Here is a 19,111-nt window from a genome sequence, read left to right as displayed (position 1 = left end):
TTAAGTTCTTTGAACTTGCTTGCTTTGCTATTTAGCATTTGCTTTGAGGTATAATTACTTCTTCTTCATGTAGTCTGGAGACCCGGTCTGTTATTTGACCGGGCAAACTGTCTGAAGTCCTCCTTAAGAGGCAATGCCTGTGTTTGTTTAAAATTGTCCCAAGCAGGAAAAGTCCTCATTTGAGGCAATTGGTGGAAGGTAGGGATAAGTAATCTATCCCCCACTATTCAGTGTGTCCTCTCTTTGCTCCCAGTACCTGGTTGAAGCATTGAGATAAATACCCAAGATCTAATCGAGTCAATAATGGGGAAAGAGTTCCATCTTTCTGAACTCCCCCACTTTCTATTATTTGATGCTCTCTCAGACCTGAGATAGAAGCAACGAGGCACACCTGTAACACCCTTCTAAATACCCCAAAATATTTAATTAAAATATATAACATAACAAATCAGAGTAATTATGCCCCGAAGGGTGTCACACAATCATTTCACAACAATCATCAAATTATCCTGTCATGCTCATTTATTTAATCAAAATAAGACTCTTTTGCATAATTCGCAGCGGACACAAAATATCGACATTCAAATCATGTATCACATTACATGTAAAGTTGGTCAACAACTAAATTAAAGTATAGTCAAACAATCCCCTCCCGATGTTACATCTACCAGAGCATGACCACTAAGGACGACACTAGACTCCAAGGACTAGCTTCTACTCAACTCTGCTCGTTACCTGAAACATAGTTGTAAGGGTGAGTTTCTCAATCAATATAATAAGCATTATACAACATTATGTAATGTTAAGTAAATACGCATTTGTTCACCCTGACCAGACTACACACTCAGCAACGGCAGTACCAACTCAAACAGCATATCCAACAATAACATATATCATATGTATAATCTCAAACCATACTCAATCATCAACAACACAACACATAATAACCATATAATACTAGAATACATCCATTCATATTATATGCCATACATTCATTATGCAATGAGACTCAACATATGCGGTACCGACTATTCTTGAACATACAGTTCAAGCTCACCGATCAACTCCAGATACGGCTACTAAGCTCACTAGTCCCACTCATTTGGGATCTAATGACTCACTCACTAATTCCTCACCATGGGAATTAGCTACAGCCCCAAAGGCTAGACTATGCACACTAATCATCTAGTATGCAAACATCAACAACAATTCCACAACAATTCACTCACTAATTCCTCACCATGGGAATTAGCTACAGCCCCACAGGCTATGCCATGCATGCTAATCATCTAGCAAATGCAGCATCAACAACATGCATAATATATATACACTCACAACAATATGCATATCATCATACGTCATCAATATTTTATCACATAAGCATATCAGATCATGCCAAACAATAACCACAGTATTAGTACACTCTACTAATACCTATACTACTCCAAGCCACGGGAAATGATCCCTAACATGTCATACATCAGCTGAATTACACACTCAGCCTAAACAACCAGAAACTGCACAACAACAGCACAGAAAATTCACAATTCTGCCCATACGCGTATTGCCTATGCCCATACGCGTATTGCCCACGTCTGACCAAATCCATACGCGTATTGGCCATTCCCATACGCGTATGCTACGCGTATCACTTCCCCATACGCGTACCACCAGAGACCATTTCACGTTCAAAATTTCATCTTCCTCATCCATACGCGTATTGCCTAATGCCATACGCGTACCAGCCATCTCATACGCGTATTGCCTAGTGCCATACGCGTATGACCAGAGACCAGAACTCTCAGATCTGCAATGGCTTTCTCTGCTACGAGATATACTCAAACCGACCTTCCACAGTCCAATTTCCACACAGAAATTATTCATAGTTTCAACAAAATTCGTATCTTATTCGATTACACAAATTTTGACACTCTGACATCTAATTCCTACGAATTCTTTCTCAATTATACCCCAATTTCGTTCATCCAAAGAGTTCACATTTCATCATGCATCGATCTAATCAGAGGTGAAACAATAGTCTATTACTACCCAGTACATATCATCCCATAATACCCGTTAATTGATGATAAACCCCCCTTACCTGAGTTAATCCGGCAGATTCTGCAGCTTCAAGCTTTTCTCCCTTCAACCCTTGCTCTCTGGTTCTCTTTTTGCCCTTTTCCACGTTCTGTCTCCTTTTCCTTTTTCACGTGAAAGAAATAAACCTTTTTACCAAAATAGGACCTTTTTACTGATTTCCACTTTTATTCCAATTATAAAATAATAATCCAATAATAATAATCCCAATAATTATTATTCCCAAAAATAATAATATTAATCCAAACTTCCAATTATTCAATTAAATTAATAAATAAAATATTAATTTAAATTAAATAATTAGCTTAGTTTAATTGGGGTGTTACAACTCTCCCCCACTAAAAGAGTTTTCGTCCTCGAAAACATACCTCAATCGAACAACTCCGGATAAGCCTCCTTCATCTGACTCTCCAGTTCCCAAGTCACATTGCCACCTGCTGGTCCTCCCCAAGCTACCTTCACCAAGGAAATCTCTTTACCCCGCAACTGCTTCAACTCTCGATCCTCGATCCTCATAGGTGATGTTTCAACAGTCAGGTTATCTCTCACCTGTACATCATCTACTTGGACAACATGCGACGGATCATGAATGTACCTTCTCAACTGAGACACATGAAAAACCTCATGCAAATTCGCAAGCGACGGCGGTAAAGCGATACGATAGGCTACCTCTCCTATCCTCTCCAAAATCTGATAAGGACCAATAAATCGAGGTGTCAACTTCTTCGACTTCAAGGCTCGACCAACCCCAGTTATCGGAGTAACACGAAGAAACACATGGTCTCCCTCTTGAAACTCAAGTGACTTCCTCCTCTTATCGTGATAACTCTTCTGACGACTCTGAGCAATTCTCATCTTCTCCTGAATCATCTTAATCTTTTCTGTAGTCTGTTGAACAATCTCCGGTCCAACCACAGCACTCTCACCGGACTCATACCAACATAAAGGCGTCCGACATCTCCTACCATACAAAGCTTCAAACGGTGCCATACCAATACTCGAATGAAAACTATTGTTGTAGGTGAACTCAATCAAAGGCAAATAACAATCCCAAGCACCTCCTTTTTCCAAAACACAAGCTCTCAAAAGATCTTCTAATGACTGAATCGTCCTCTCAGTCTGTCCATCAGTCTGCGGATGATATGCAGAACTCAATCTCAGCTTAGTTCCCAAAGCTCTCTGCAAACCTTCCCAAAACTTCGATGTGAATCTAGGATCTCTGTCCGAAACAATACTAGACGGAATACCATGCAAACTTACAATCTTCTCAATATACAACCCAGCTAGCCTCTCTAACGGATAATCCATTCTGATCGGAATGAAATGAGCCGACTTTGTCAACCTGTCAACAATCACCCAAATGGCTTCAAAATTCTTATTTGTCCTCGGCAACCCAGAAACAAAATCCATACTGATACTATCCCACTTCCACTCTGGAATAGCCAACGGTTGCATTAGCCCAGACGGCTTCTGATGCTCAATCTTTGACTTCTGACAAGTCAAACAGGAATAAACAAAACTCGCAATCTCTCTTTTCATTCCCGGCCACCAAAATAACCTTTTCAAATCATGATACATCTTCGTAGCTCCAGGATGAATACTCAAACCACTACGATGTCCTTCTTCAAGAATACTCTTCTTAAGCTCAGTAACATCCGGAATACATACTCGATTACCAAATCTCAAAATACCATTCTCATCAACTCTGAATTCACCACCTTGACCTTGATTCACTAGAGTCAACTTATCAACCAAAAGCATATCGGATTTCTGACCCTCTCTAATCTCATCCAAAATACCACTCGTTAACTTCAGCATACCCAATTTAACACTATTGTGAGTACTCTCACACACCAAACTCAAGTCTCTAAATTGCTCAATTAAATCCAATTCCTTAACCATTAACATAGACATATGCAATGATTTCCGACTCAATGCATCAGCCACTACATTTGCTTTACCCGGATGGTAATTCAAACCAAAATCATAATCCTTCAGAAATTCTAACCATCTCCTCTGTCTCATATTCAGCTCTTTCTGATCAAACAAATACTTTAAACTCTTATGATCACTGAAAACCTCAAACCTTGATCCGTACAAATAATGCCTCCATAACTTCAGAACAAATACCACGGCTGCCAACTCTAAATCATGTGTCGGATAGTTCCTCTCATGAACCCTCAGCTGTCTCGAAGCATAAGCTATAACCTGCTTATTCTGCATCAACACACCACCCAAACCCAACAATGAAGCGTCACAGTAAACCTCGAATAGTTCCGACGAACTCGGTAATATCAGGATAGGAGCAGTAGTCAACCTTCTCTTTAACTCTTGGAAACCTTCTTCACATTTTGAATCCCAAACAAACGCTTGCCCCTTTCTAGTCAACATTGTCAACAGTAACGCCAACTTGGAAAATCCTTCGATGAACTTCCTATAATAACCTGCAAGTCCAAGAAAACTTCTTATCTCAGAAACTGACTTCGGAGCTTCCCACTTAGATACTGCTTCTATCTTAGAAGGATCAACAGCAACACCACCTCTTGAAATCACATGACCAAGAAAACTAACCTCTTCTAACCAAAATTCACACTTAGAGAGTTTAGCAAATAACTTCTTTTCTCGGAGAACTTCCAAAACCACTCTCAAATGCTCAGCATGCTCTTCTTCAGATTTCGAATACACCAAAATGTCATCAATAAACACCACCACAAACTGATCTAGGTACGGATGAAAAATCCTATTCATATACTCCATAAATACTCCAGGCGCATTAGTCACACCAAAAGGCATTACCGAATACTCATAATGTCCATACCTTGTTCTGAAAGCAGTCTTCTGAATATCTTCAGTCTTCACACGTATCTGATGATACCCAGATCTCAAATCTATCTTGCTGAACACACTAGCACCAACCAATTGATCCATCAAATCGTCAATCCTCGGTAAAGGATACCGATTCTTGATCGTCACTTTATTCAATTGCCTGTAGTCCACACACAACCTCATAGTACCTTCCTTCTTCTTAACCAATAGCACTGGTGCACCCCACGGTGACACACTCGGACGAATAAATTTCTTATCCAACAAATCTTCCAACTGACTCTTCAATTCAGCTAGCTCAACAGCAGACATACGATACGGAGCCATCGATATCGGTCTAGTACCAGGTACCAAATCAATCGAGAACTCAACTTCACGCTCTGGCGGTAATTCATTCACCTCTCCCGGAAACACATCAGGAAAATCACACACCACAGCTAGATCACCAATCACCGGTTTATCTTTAGCTTCCAAGGTTGCTAACAGCATAAACAACTCCGCCCCATCTGCTACTTCTTCATTCACCTGCCTGGCCGATAGAAACAAACTCTTTCCTTCTTCAATCTCAGGGAATATCACAGTCTTGTCAAAACAGTTGATATAGACTCGGTTAAACACCAACCAGTTCATACCCAGAATAACATCAACCTGTACTAGTGGAAGACACACAAGGTCTATCCCAAAATCTCTACCAAAAATACTCAAAGGACAACTCAAGCAAACTGAAGTAGTAGTCACTGAACCCTTTGCAGGAGTATCAATCACCATACTTCCAAGCATATCAGATATCTCTAACTTAAGTTTCACAGCACAATCCAAAGATATAAAAGAATGAGTCGCACCTGTGTCAATAATAGCTACAAGAGGAAAGCCATTAATATAACACGTACCTCGGATCAAACGATCATCTGCAGAAGTCTCAGAACCCGATAAAGCAAAGACCTTGCCTCCTGACTGATTCTCTTTCTTCGGCTTAGGACACTGTGGACTGATATGACCCAACTCTCCACAGTTGAAACAAGTTACAGTCTTCAACCGACACTCTGCAGCCAAATGACCTCCTTTTCCACACTTGAAACACTTCATCTCAGCACTGGTACACTCATGAACACGATGTCCAGCCCGACCACATCTGTAACACTTAACAGGAGCACTAGAGTCTCCCCCACTAGGCCTCTTCATCCCACTCTGCCTCTGGAAACCTTTGCCAGCTGCATACGGTTTACCACGATCAATCTGATTCTTACCTTTCCTATCAACCCTTTGCTGATAGCTCTCTGCTCTAGCCTTGGAATCCTGTTCAAAAATCCTGCAACAGTCAACCAAATCAGAAAACACCCTGATCCGCTGATATCCAATCGCCTGCTTGATCTCGGGACGCAACCCGTTCTCAAACTTCACGCATTTGGAAAATTCCCCAGCAGCTTCAGCATAGGGAGTATAATACTTCGACAACTCTGTGAACTTAGCAGCATACTCCGTAACAGACCTGTTACCCTGCTTCAATTCCAAGAACTCTATCTCCTTCTTTCCTCTGACATCCTCGGGAAAATACTTCCTCAGAAATCTCTCTCTGAACACAGCCCAAGAAATCTCAGCATTTCCAGCAGTTTCCAACTCAGTGCGGGTAGCAACCCACCAATCATCAGCTTCCTCTGACAGCATATGTGTACCGAACCTGACCTTCTAGTTCTCAGCACACTCAGTCACTCTGAAGATCCTCTCGATCTCCTTCAACCACTTCTGAGCGCCATCTGGATCGTATGCTCCCTTGAACATTGGAGGATTGTTCTTCTGGAACTCACTCAACTGACGAGCAGCTCCCATTCCCACCACATTCGGATTCCCTCCAAGTACTCCAGCTAGCATACCCAGAGCCTCAGCAATTGCAGCATCATCTCTACCTCTTCCAGCCATCTCTATTCTGAAACCCAAACAAACTAAAACAATGAGTACTGATAGGGTTATACAACACCTATCCCGTACAGGGGAAACAGAAAATTTACGACTCGACTCGACCGACTATGCTCTGATACCACTAATGTAACACCCTTCTAAATACCCCAAAATATTTAATTAAAATATATAACATAACAAATCAGAGTAATTATGCCCCGAAGGGTGTCACACAATCATTTCACAACAATCATCAAATTATCCTGTCATGCTCATTTATTTAATCAAAATAAGACTCTTTTGCATAATTCGCAGCGGACACAAAATATCGACATTCAAATCATGTATCACATTACATGTAAAGTTGGTCAACAACTAAATTAAAGTATAGTCAAACAATCCCCTCCCGATGTTACATCTACCAGAGCATGACCACTAAGGACGACACTAGACTCCAAGGACTAGCTTCTACTCAACTCTGCTCGTTACCTGAAACATAGTTGTAAGGGTGAGTTTCTCAATCAATATAATAAGCATTATACAACATTATGTAATGTTAAGTAAATACGCATTTGTTCACCCTGACCAGACTACACACTCAGCAACGGCAGTACCAACTCAAACAGCATATCCAACAATAACATATATCATATGTATAATCTCAAACCATACTCAATCATCAACAACACAACACATAATAACCATATAATACTGGAATACATCCATTCATATTATATGCCATACATTCATTATGCAATGAGACTCAACATATGCGGTACCGACTATTCTTGAACATACAGTTCAAGCTCACCGATCAACTCCAGATACGGCTACTAAGCTCACTAGTCCCACTCATTTGGGATCTAATGACTCACTCACTAATTCCTCACCATGGGAATTAGCTACAGCCCCAAAGGCTAGACTATGCACACTAATCATCTAGTATGCAAACATCAACAACAATTCCACAACAATTCACTCACTAATTCCTCACCATGGGAATTAGCTACAGCCCCACAGGCTATGCCATGCATGCTAATCATCTAGCAAATGCAGCATCAACAACATGCATAATATATATACACTCACAACAATATGCATATCATCATACGTCATCAATATTTTATCACATAAGCATATCAGATCATGCCAAACAATAACCACAGTATTAGTACACTCTACTAATACCTATACTACTCCAAGCCACGGGAAATGATCCCTAACATGTCATACATCAGCTGAATTACACACTCAGCCTAAACAACCAGAAACTGCACAACAACAGCACAGAAAATTCACAATTCTGCCCATACGCGTATTGCCTATGCCCATACGCGTATTGCCCACGTCTGACCAAATCCATACGCGTATTGGCCATTCCCATACGCGTATGCTACGCGTATCACTTCCCCATACGCGTACCACCAGAGACCATTTCACGTTCAAAATTTCATCTTCCTCATCCATACGCGTATTGCCTAATGCCATACGCGTACCAGCCATCTCATACGCGTATTGCCTAGTGCCATACGCGTATGACCAGAGACCAGAACTCTCAGATCTGCAATGGCTTTCTCTGCTACGAGATATACTCAAACCGACCTTCCACAGTCCAATTTCCACACAGAAATTATTCATAGTTTCAACAAAATTCGTATCTTATTCGATTACACAAATTTTGACACTCTGACATCTAATTCCTACGAATTCTTTCTCAATTATACCCCAATTTCGTTCATCCAAAGAGTTCACATTTCATCATGCATCGATCTAATCAGAGGTGAAACAATAGTCTATTACTACCCAGTACATATCATCCCATAATACCCGTTAATTGATGATAAACCCCCCTTACCTGAGTTAATCCGGCAGATTCTGCAGCTTCAAGCTTTTCTCCCTTCAACCCTTGCTCTCTGGTTCTCTTTTTGCCCTTTTCCACGTTCTGTCTCCTTTTCCTTTTTCACGTGAAAGAAATAAACCTTTTTACCAAAATAGGACCTTTTTACTGATTTCCACTTTTATTCCAATTATAAAATAATAATCCAATAATAATAATCCCAATAATTATTATTCCCAAAAATAATAATATTAATCCAAACTTCCAATTATTCAATTAAATTAATAAATAAAATATTAATTTAAATTAAATAATTAGCTTAGTTTAATTGGGGTGTTACAACACCCCTCATCTCCTTTTCATCTGCTTCACCTTAGCCTCTCAATGGCAAGGTTAAGAGCGACATTTACCTATTACAGTGGACTTTCATAGTCAAACCCTCTTGTATGAGCCCCCCTTGCTTGGCTATAGAGTGTGCTGTTTGTTATTCATTGATCGATTGATTGCTTCATATGCACTTGCTTGCTTGTATGTTATGCATTTATCATCATCAATTGCCATTAGTGCATGATCATATCATTTGTCTATGAGACTTTTATTATTGTTGTTTGCCCATTGAGGACAATTGTAAGTCCATTGCTTTGGCATTTGCTCCTATGATATGGAAGGATAGAGTGTAAGACCTCATTGGTCACTCATATCTTCTGTTCTATCTGTTTGTATGTGAGGATACAGTTATAAGTCCCTGCAAGTTGGCATCTGTTGTCCTATGATCATAATTTGATCTGTTTGATTTGTATGTGAGGTTGCAGTTATAAGTCCCTGTAAGTTGGCATCTGCTTTCCTATGATCATAATTTGATCTGTTTGCTTTGTATGTGAGGTTGCAGTTATAAGTCCCTGTAAGTTGGCATCTGTTATCCTGGGATCACAATTTGGTTTGTTTGTTTATGTGAGGTTGCAGCTGTAAGTCCCTGCAAGTTGGCATCTGCTTTCCTGTGATCATAGTTTGTTTATCTGTTTGTGTGAGAGGTTGCAATTATAAGTCCCTGTAAGTTGGCATTTGCATTCCTGTGATCATATTGTTGCTTTTGTTCTTGTATGTGAGGATCCATTGTAAGTCCCTGTAATGTGGCATTGGATGTCCTAGGACCATACTGTGGAGTTAACCTAAGTCCAGACAGATTGGCAGTTAACCTCCATTTCTCATCTTTGTTTTTCTTTTTGAGGAGATTAGTATAAGTCCATTGAGTGGCATCTGATATCCATATCTATTTTAGGAGACTGGTGTAAATCCATCTATTGGTATCCGGTATCCGCTTTTATTTCTTTGTTTGAGGAGATTAGTGTAAGACCATTGAGTGGCCTCTGATATCCCGTTTTGTTTTAGGAGATTGGTATAAGACCATTGATTGGCATCCGGTATCCGCCTTTCTTTGCTTTGTTTGTTTATTATTATCCATTGCTATTCCAAAGGACACACTTGAATCATCTGCTATATGATTTCAAGAAGTGAACCTTCTAAGAAGTTTTACTTCCCATCCTCATCCATTCATCATTCATTACGTCTTAGAACCTTTTCACACTCTTAGTTTTCAAACTTGACATAAGTGTTGTGCAAACATCTTCATGTTTTCTAACTAAAAACCTGGACTCAAGTCCTTGACCTTTTTTCAAACTTCATTTCATAATACTTATTTGAATTAACCTTAATCATACTTTGACTCCATTTTCATAATCATAATCAGTAACTTCACTCATTCACTTGTTTTGGCTTTGTCCATTAATCTTTTCATACATGAGCTATAGGTTTGATTTATCTTAGTGGTTGATGTTAATCTCACCTTCTGTCTTTAGTGATTGAATTGTAAGTCTTCCTTGCCTATTATAGGGTTAACCCCTCCCTGGCAAGTTGAAGCTGTTCTCACATGGTGGACGTTGTTGTTTGTATAAGGTTGAGTTTTCTCCCGTGGATAACGTAAGACCTTAGGGTTTGTGTTTAAAATTGAACCTAACTCACTTTTGGAAATCTTTTAGCCGAACTACGATGTTTTGATCCTTACCTTTGATGGAAGGTACGTAGGCAGCGGGTTCATCCGTTCGAACACAAAAATAAATAACCCAATAAAAAATGTATATTCTTTTCTCATCATCCCAATCATGTTTGCACAATATTTTTGTCATGACAAATAACAATTTAGCATAACAAGTGTGAAAAGGGCTCCCTAGGAGTACCTAGGACGTAGTGGGTGCCTAACACCTTCCCATTGCGTAATTTACCCCTTACCCAGAATCTCTGATCTTTTTATTAGTTTTCTACGTGTAAAACTTCTTAGGCTTTTGTTCGCTTTTTAGCCAGTCCTTTGGATAAATAAAAGTGCGGTGGCGACTCGAAATTTCAATGTATCTCCTAGCTTATGATTTAATCGATAGATCATATAGCGACGAATACACCGCTACAATGGGTACCAAACGAACCCTCATGCACTTCTTGCATTAACATGTCTGCTTCGTGTCTATCCACGCATCTGAGCAAGACCATGTCAAAGTTCCTCTTATACAGCACATCATCCTGATTCAAATAAAAGCTTCCAGCTAGCCTTCTCAGGGTTTTCTTTTCATTCTTCGACGCACCTTCAGGATACTCCTGACTCTTGAGGAAGTTCTTGATGTCATAGTACCACAGCTTGTCATCAATCATAACAGACTCGGCTGCAAACACATACGCAGGCCTCTCGAGTCGATTCACCGCAACGTGTGGCACATGATTCCACCAATGAACTTTTATCATAGAACATAAAGTAGCCAAGGCATCAGCCATCTGATTCTCATCCCAGGGGACATGGTACAACTTCACCTTCTTGAAGAACGTCAGTATTCTTCTGGTGTAATCTCTATAAGGAATCAGATGCGGCTGGTTCGTATTCCAATCTCCATTGACCTGATTAATCACTAGAGCGGAATCTCCAAAAATGTCAAGCATTTTGATTCTCAAATCAATGGCTTCTTCTATCCCCATGATACAAGCCTCATACTCAACTTCATTGTTGCTGACATCAAAAGTCAATCTGGCAGAAAAGGGTATATGGGCACCTTTCGGATTGATCAGCACTGCACCAACACCGTTACCATTCACATTCACAGCCCCATCAAACATCAGTGTCCACTTGTCATCAGGATCCGGTCCTTCCTCGACAAGAGGCTCTTCACAATCTTTCATCTTAAGATACATGATGTCTTCATCAGGGAATTCAAACATCATAGGCTGATAGTCGTCGATCGGTTGCTCGGCGAGATAGTCTGACAAAACACTACCTTTGATAGCCTTCTGAGACGTGTACTGGATATCATACTCTGTTAAGATCATCTGCCAACGGGCAACACGTCCGGTGAGAGCCGGCTTCTCAAAGATGTATTTCACTGGATCCATCTTAGAAATCAACAAGGTAGTATGGTTCAACATATACTGCCTCAGTCGGCGAGCAGCCCAGGCCAAAGCACAACAAGTTTTCTCAAGCTGTGAATATTTGATTTCACAGTCGGTAAACTTTTTGCTAAGGTAGTATATGGCATGCTCTTTTCGACCAGACTCATCATGCTGTCCCAATACACACCCCATCGAGTTCTCGGTCACTGACAAGTACATTATCAGCGGTCTCCCAGGAACTGGAGGAATCAAGATTGGAGGTTTTTGTAAATACTCTTTTATCTTGTCAAAAGCTTTCTGACAGTCATCATTCCACCTGATTGCTTGATTCTTTCTTAGCAATTTGAATATTGGTTCACACGTGGCAGTTAGGTGAGATATAAACCTTGCAATGTAGCTCAATCTCCCTAAAAAACCACGAACCTGCTTTTCAGTTTTCGGCTCAGGAATTTCTTGAATAGCTTTGACTTTTGCTGGATCAACCTCAATCCCTTTCTCACTGACAATGAAGCCTAACAGCTTCCCTGATCTCACGCCAAACGTACACTTGTTTGGGTTCAGCCTCAGTTTGAACTTTACCAACCTGTCAAACAACTTCTGCAAATTAACCAGGTGCTCCTCTTCTGTCTGCGACTTCGCAATCATATCATCCACGTACACTTCAATCTCTTTGTGCATCATGTCATGAAAGAGAGTCGTCATTGCCCTCTGATAGGTAGCACCGACATTCTTCAGCCCAAATGGCATCACCTTATAGCAGAACGTGCCCCAAGGTGTAATGAATGTCGTCTTTTCCATGTCCTCTGGCGCCATCTTAATCTGGTTATAGCCCGAGAAACCATCCATGAAAGAGAATACCGAGGATTGAGCCGTATTATCCACCAATACATCAATGTGAGGTAATGGGAAATCATCTTTCGGACTCGCCCTGTTCAAATCCCGGTAATCGACACACATTCTGACTTTGCCATCCTTCTTTGGCACTGGAACGATGTTGGCTACCCACGGTGGATAAGTTGTCACTGACAAGAAACTCGCATCGAACTGCTTCTGAACCTCTTCCTTGATCTTCACTGCCATATCAGGACTCGTTCTACGAAGCTTCTGCTTGACCGAAGGACAATCATCTCTGAGAGGTAGTCTATGAACCACAATATCAGTATTCAGCCCAGGCATATCTTGATAAGACCAGGAGAATATCTCTACATACTCTCTCAGCATCTCAATTAGCCTGCTCTTGACATCTGGCTTCAAAGCAACCCCGATCTTGATATCCCTTCTAGCGTCCTCAATACCAAGATTCACAATCTCCAACTCCTCCTGATGAGGTTGGATGACCCTTTCCTCCTGCTTCAGCATTCTAGCCAATTCTTTTGGGAGTTCACAGTCTTCCTCACTCTCCTCTTCAGCTTGGTAAATGGGATTGTTGAAATCATGATGAGGCATAACATAACTGTTCATAGTAGATGCCGTGATATCACTTCTGCATGTTTAATGCTTTGTTTTAGAAAAAGATTTCAATAAAGTCACAAAAACAAAAACATTGCCATTTTATTTTGAAAGAGTGAAAACAAAAATAGAAAGACAAGGATCATAAAATTGTTTGCAAAACGTCCTTTATTAATGATAAAAATTGTAAAACATGATGTGGCCCTACAATGAACCACTACGTCTTGGGCAGAACGTAGGGTTTTGTGCAGAATGAAAAAACAAAAGAAAATTACTCTGTTTGAAGAGTAACTTGGACTACATCCTCTGCGGTCCAGTTGTTGATCTGCTCCCCTGGTGCACTCGGGCGGACCCAGCAGTCGAGATCACAATCACTGTCCCCATCTTCAACATCAGCTGCGAAGACGTCACCGTGATTCATCAGCCCAACACTGGTAAAACTTGGACCTGCTTGACCACCCTGCTCTGCTTGGAGAGGCTCATAACCAATGCCAAATTTGTCCTCCTTGACAGGCAAATCCACCATCTTGCCCCAGCCTTCAGCTCTACCAGAGTCAACAACCTCCTTAGCCTGCTTGTAGGAAGCGATCGAAGCACCTGGCCTCCTCTGTTCAGCACACGCCACCCCCTCAAGAGCCACAGTCTCAAATGCCTGGCACAAAGTCTCGTGGATCTCGCCATCCACCTCGACATATTTGAACGAGGACAGGTGACTCACCAAGATATCTTCTTCACCGCACACGGTCACAATCTGACCGTTCCAGACATACTTGAGCTTCTGATGGAGAGTCGACGAGACTGCCCCAGCTGCATGGATCCATGGATGCCATGACGTAGAAGATGATGTCGAAAGTCTCAGGACCTATCTTCACAGGCAAAGTGACTTCACCAAAGACAGAACGCTTGGATCCGTCAAATGCCCTCACAATCAGGTCACTAGGAGTAAGCACAACCCCTTCAACAGATATCTTCTTCAGGATTTGCTTCGGCAGCACATTCAGAGAAGACCCGGTATCGACCAGCACGTGAGATAATACAGCCCCCTTGCACTCCATAGTGATATGCAAGGCCTTATTATGGTTTCGCCCTTCAGGCGTCAAATCAAGATCAGTGAACCCCAAACCGTGTCTGGTGCTCACATTGGCAATTACTCCCTCTAGCTGGTTGACAGAAATCTCCTGAGGTACATACGCCATATTCAACATTTTCAGCAAGGCGTTCTGATGTGCCTCAGAGCACAACAGCAGAGTAAGAATAGAGATTTTGGACGGAGTTTGGTTGAGTTGATCTACGATCTTGTAGTCACTCTTCTTAATGATTCGCATAAATTCCTCCACGTCCTTCTCAAACGAGCCACCAGGCACATTCGTTTGAGCGGGCTCCTCATCAACCACGGCCTGTTTTCCCTTTGCTCTAGCAGATGCCTCAGTATTGGCATCCCTCAACGGTTGAGGCGCAAACAACCGTCCACTCCTAGTAAACCCTCCCGGTCCACCAACATTGTCCACGACGGGACTCACAACCATGGGAGTTTTACTAGGTGCAACAATTGTTACCGGAGCTTGATTAGTCGGCCTGACCCGATTCTCAGCCCTTTTGTTGCTTCTGTAGGCGTTGTCGTACCTCCAAGGCACAACCTTACTATTCTCAGCCCTTCTGACCGGAGCGACAATCATTGTTGGATTATTGGCAGAAACTGGTGCAAAGATGGTAACTGGATTACCACTTATTGTAGGCGCACTACCCACAGTCCTCGGCCCACGTCCCTCAGACAGTTTGAAAAATATCGTGACAGTAGACACTGCCCCACGATCTCCATTATCAGTCCGGCCAAACTGGACACAGCCCTCATCTACCAACCTCTTAATACCGGCCCGCAACTGCATACAACCATTATCAGACTCTGCACAGCCCATACAACACTCATCACAGCCCGGGTGAACACCACCATCTAGCAAATGGCCCTTCACTACAAGCAGAGAAGTCTGAATCTCATCCACTCTGACAACCAAATCTTCAGATTCGGCCCCTTCAACACAATTCACCCTATGCCCACCATGCTGAGGCATAGGATTGTTAACAACATTAGGCACTGGAGCGAAGTTGATCGTCTTGGCATCGATCAGATCTTGGACTTTGTGCTGAAAAGCCCGACATTTCTCAATATGATGTCCTGGTGCCCCAGAATGAAAATCACACCGGACATTGGCATCGTACCCAGGCGGCAATACTGTTGGCGGAGCCATAGTTCTCAACTCAACAAATCCTAATCTGAGCAACTCAGGCAGTACCTCAACGTAGGTCATTGGCAGGGGATCAAAACGTCTTTCAGGCATTCGTTGCCTTGGCTGATACGGACGCTGCTGCTGTTGTTGTTGTTGCTGCCTCGATTGTTGCGGAGGTTGACGTTGTTGAGGTGCGGGGATGGTCATTGCGGCAACCTGACGGTACTGATTCTGATTTCTGTTATGAACCCGGCGGTGTTGAACAGCATTAGTCTCTCCTTCTCTACGGCGAGGTGCCCCAGAGAAAGGTTTCTTGGACGACGAGGAACTAGCATCATTGATCTTACCAGCCTTGATCAAACTCTTAGTCCTCTCCCCACAAATGACTACGTCAGAAAAACTTCCAAATGGGTAACTCCCCATTCGGTCCATGAAAACCCCCTGAAGTGTGCCAATAAACATGTCAGTCAACTCCCTTTCCAGCATAGGGGGTTGAACTCTCGCAGCCAACTCACGCCACCTCTGGGCGTACTCCTTGAAGCTTTCAGTGGATTTCTGACAAAGACTCTGCAGCTGAGTCCGGCTAGGCGCCATGTCCATGTTATGCTTATACTGCCTCAAGAAGGCCTCTCCTAGATCCCTCCAACAACGGATAGAATCTCTCTTCAGTTCCATGTACCAGTCCAAAGATGCCCCAGATAGACTATCTTGGAAAAAGTACATCCACATTTTTTCATCGTCTGTATACGCAGAGATCTTCCGATAGTATGCCTGCACATGAGTGCGAGGGCAAGAAGTACCGTTGTACTTGTCGAAGGAGGGTGCTTTGAATTTATGGGGGATTCTCAAGCCTTCAACCAACCCCATATTGGTTACATCAAATCCGAGGGAGTTTTGACACTCCATAGCGCGAATCTTTTCAGCCAGGGCATCGACCTTGCGATCCCTATCCTCAACTCTGACCCCCTCACCGTCATCTTCACTCAACAGTGTGAACATGTCCTCTTGTCGGTCGACAATAGGAGCTGGATGACGAACCGGAGCCCGGGTGGCCCTGACATTGACAGTCTCTGCAGCAAGAGGCTGTCCATTGATCCTTATTCCTCTGAGTTCATCTCCCACAGCATAGTCATGAACGGGAGCAGCAGCCATATTCTCAGGCACAGGAATACCAGCAGGTGAACCACGGTTAGACGCCTGAATAACCGTCTCTTGTCTCTGAACCAAAGCTCGGAGCTCCTCCTGACCCTGAGCAACCCCTTGCATCATCGTCATGAACTGGGCCATGTTCGCCCTCATTTCAGCCAACTCATTCTGAACCTGATCCATACTTCGCTGTTGATTGAGTCTGGTAGAATACCGGTGCGGTCTTCGATCAGCTATCCTGCCTGACACAGGAACCAGAGTGAGAAGTCGTGCGCAAGAACACCTGTTATGCAAGATGTTATGAGTATGATGTTAATGCATATGATGCACATGAAATGTTCATTTCTCAGGCATTCAAAGAGCCTGATCCATCTTCGAAAGATGACAACCTGCAGCAAGAACAACACAGGCGATACAGAAACAGCATACAAAAGAGCACTGAGTACAGAGTGAAACAACAATCTCATCTATAAATGAGCAACAGGATCATACAACACAGATCCAAATATCCAACAATGTACAACAAATGAATCCCACCCAACAGGCCTGGGGGTGATTCTCAACATAAACATCAGAAAGTACAAGCTAAGACAAGCGGCTTCCAGGAATGAGCGTCTTCAAGTAGTGACACTGGTCTATCAACAGTTCACACTCTGAACATTCTGGCAAGGGAGTGATCTTCTCCTTCAACTGTCTTCTAAGCTCGACAACTTCTGACCCAAGTCGGTCTTCTGATGCAAGTCTCTGGTCGACTTCCTTTTTCAATTGGATATCTTTGTCTCTGAGTTGCTTCTCCAAGTCTCTGATCTTCTTCAGATAACTGGCCTCAGCTCTCTGCAGTCTCAAACACTCTCTGTGCTCTGTATCCAACAAGTTTTCCATCTCTGAATAAGATCTCTTCTTGCTCCTCACTCCACCAACATCTGCACTCTGGGCATCTCTGAGTTGATGAGTTAAATTCAACCTATCAGCTTTGGCTTGATACAACTCCATCTGGGCATCTTGCTCTTTCTCCTTCAAACGGCGATTCTCCATCAGGGCTTGCTTGTACTGCTCAGCAGGTACACTCTCAGCAAGGATCAAAGGTGGTTGCACTTGCAACGGATTCATCCTATCATAGGGCAACATCAAAGTTTCCATTCTCTTCTTGACCCAATCAGTGTAATTAGGCATAGCAATGGCAAACTTTTTCCCTAGGACAGCTCCATCCTGGACACCAATAGACTTCCAAGCTCTTCCTATCTGCTCCAATTTAGCAGGGTCGCTTCGCTTCTCAAAATATACACTCTCAGCTATTTCAGCGTCAAGTGGTCTTCCATTCATTACAAACCCTAACTGGCATAGAGAAAGAACTGGGTTGTAGTTGATGCAACCCCTAGTCCCCACAAGTGGCACGTTCCAGAATTCTCCACAACTCATAATAACATCTCGCACATCCATCCGATATGACTACCATCTGATATCATATGAGGTAAGAGACATAACCCTCTAAGTCCACCTATAAGTGCTCTGAGCATCAATAAAAGGTCCGCTGACTGGCAAGAGAGACAAGAACCATCTAAGCAGAAGTGGCAGACAACATCTGATAGCCCCACCCTTACCATGCCTACTGTGGATAGCATAATAAGTGTCAGCTAACAGAGTAGGAACTGGATTTCCTCCAATGAAGATACAGACTGCAGCATAGTCCACGAAGTTGGGCATAATCGGAAACAGGACCATCCCATAGATCATAACAGCTAACTGAGCATGGAAAGCTTCCCAATTCCCCTTCTCTGCTTCTCTTCTAGCAACTCTCAGCAGAAACTTCAAAGGCATACCCACGTCATCCCCACTGGACCTCCAATTATCACTGATCTCCTTGATACCCAAATGAAGAGCTCTGGAAACAACCCTGAAATCAACTTCCTTAGGCACGTCCAAGAAAGGAACCTGATCCTGGATCGAGACATTCAACAGAATGGAGTACTCTTCGAGAGTAGGCGCCAACTGATAGTCCTGAAAGGTGAAGCAACGAAGCTCTGGGTCGTAGAACTGAAGAAGAGTCTGCAACGGCACTGGGTCGACTACCATCTTCAACAGTGTCAGAATATCCCCATACTGATCCACAAACCCCCTCAGATGATCACTGGTCACAAGGTTGCTCAACTCTATCAGAGACGTCAAAGGCTCACGGTGAAAGCTGTAGGAACAAGTCTTCCGCTTCGGCTCT

General features: G+C 42.6%; 1 protein-coding gene across 1 annotated transcript in view; it reads right to left on the bottom strand.

Moving 5' to 3' along the window:
• Positions 1–15,774, bottom strand: part of LOC127096140 (uncharacterized) — a 62,032-nt gene extending 46,258 nt beyond the window's left edge. The window contains exons 1-2 of the mRNA XM_051034749.1: positions 15,760–15,774; positions 14,886–15,588 (exon numbers count right to left, since the gene is read on the bottom strand). Coding sequence (XP_050890706.1) covers positions 14,886–15,588; positions 15,760–15,774 — 718 coding nt within the window. The remainder of the gene's footprint in view (positions 1–14,885; positions 15,589–15,759) is intronic.
• Positions 15,775–19,111: the final 3,337 nt, after the last annotated feature.

This window comes from Lathyrus oleraceus, chromosome 6, assembly GCF_024323335.1.
Source record: "Lathyrus oleraceus cultivar Zhongwan6 chromosome 6, CAAS_Psat_ZW6_1.0, whole genome shotgun sequence".
NCBI lineage: Eukaryota > Viridiplantae > Streptophyta > Magnoliopsida > Fabales > Fabaceae > Lathyrus > Lathyrus oleraceus.
Note: the sequence above shows the minus strand (reverse complement) of the source record. Positions and strands in the feature narration are given on the sequence as shown.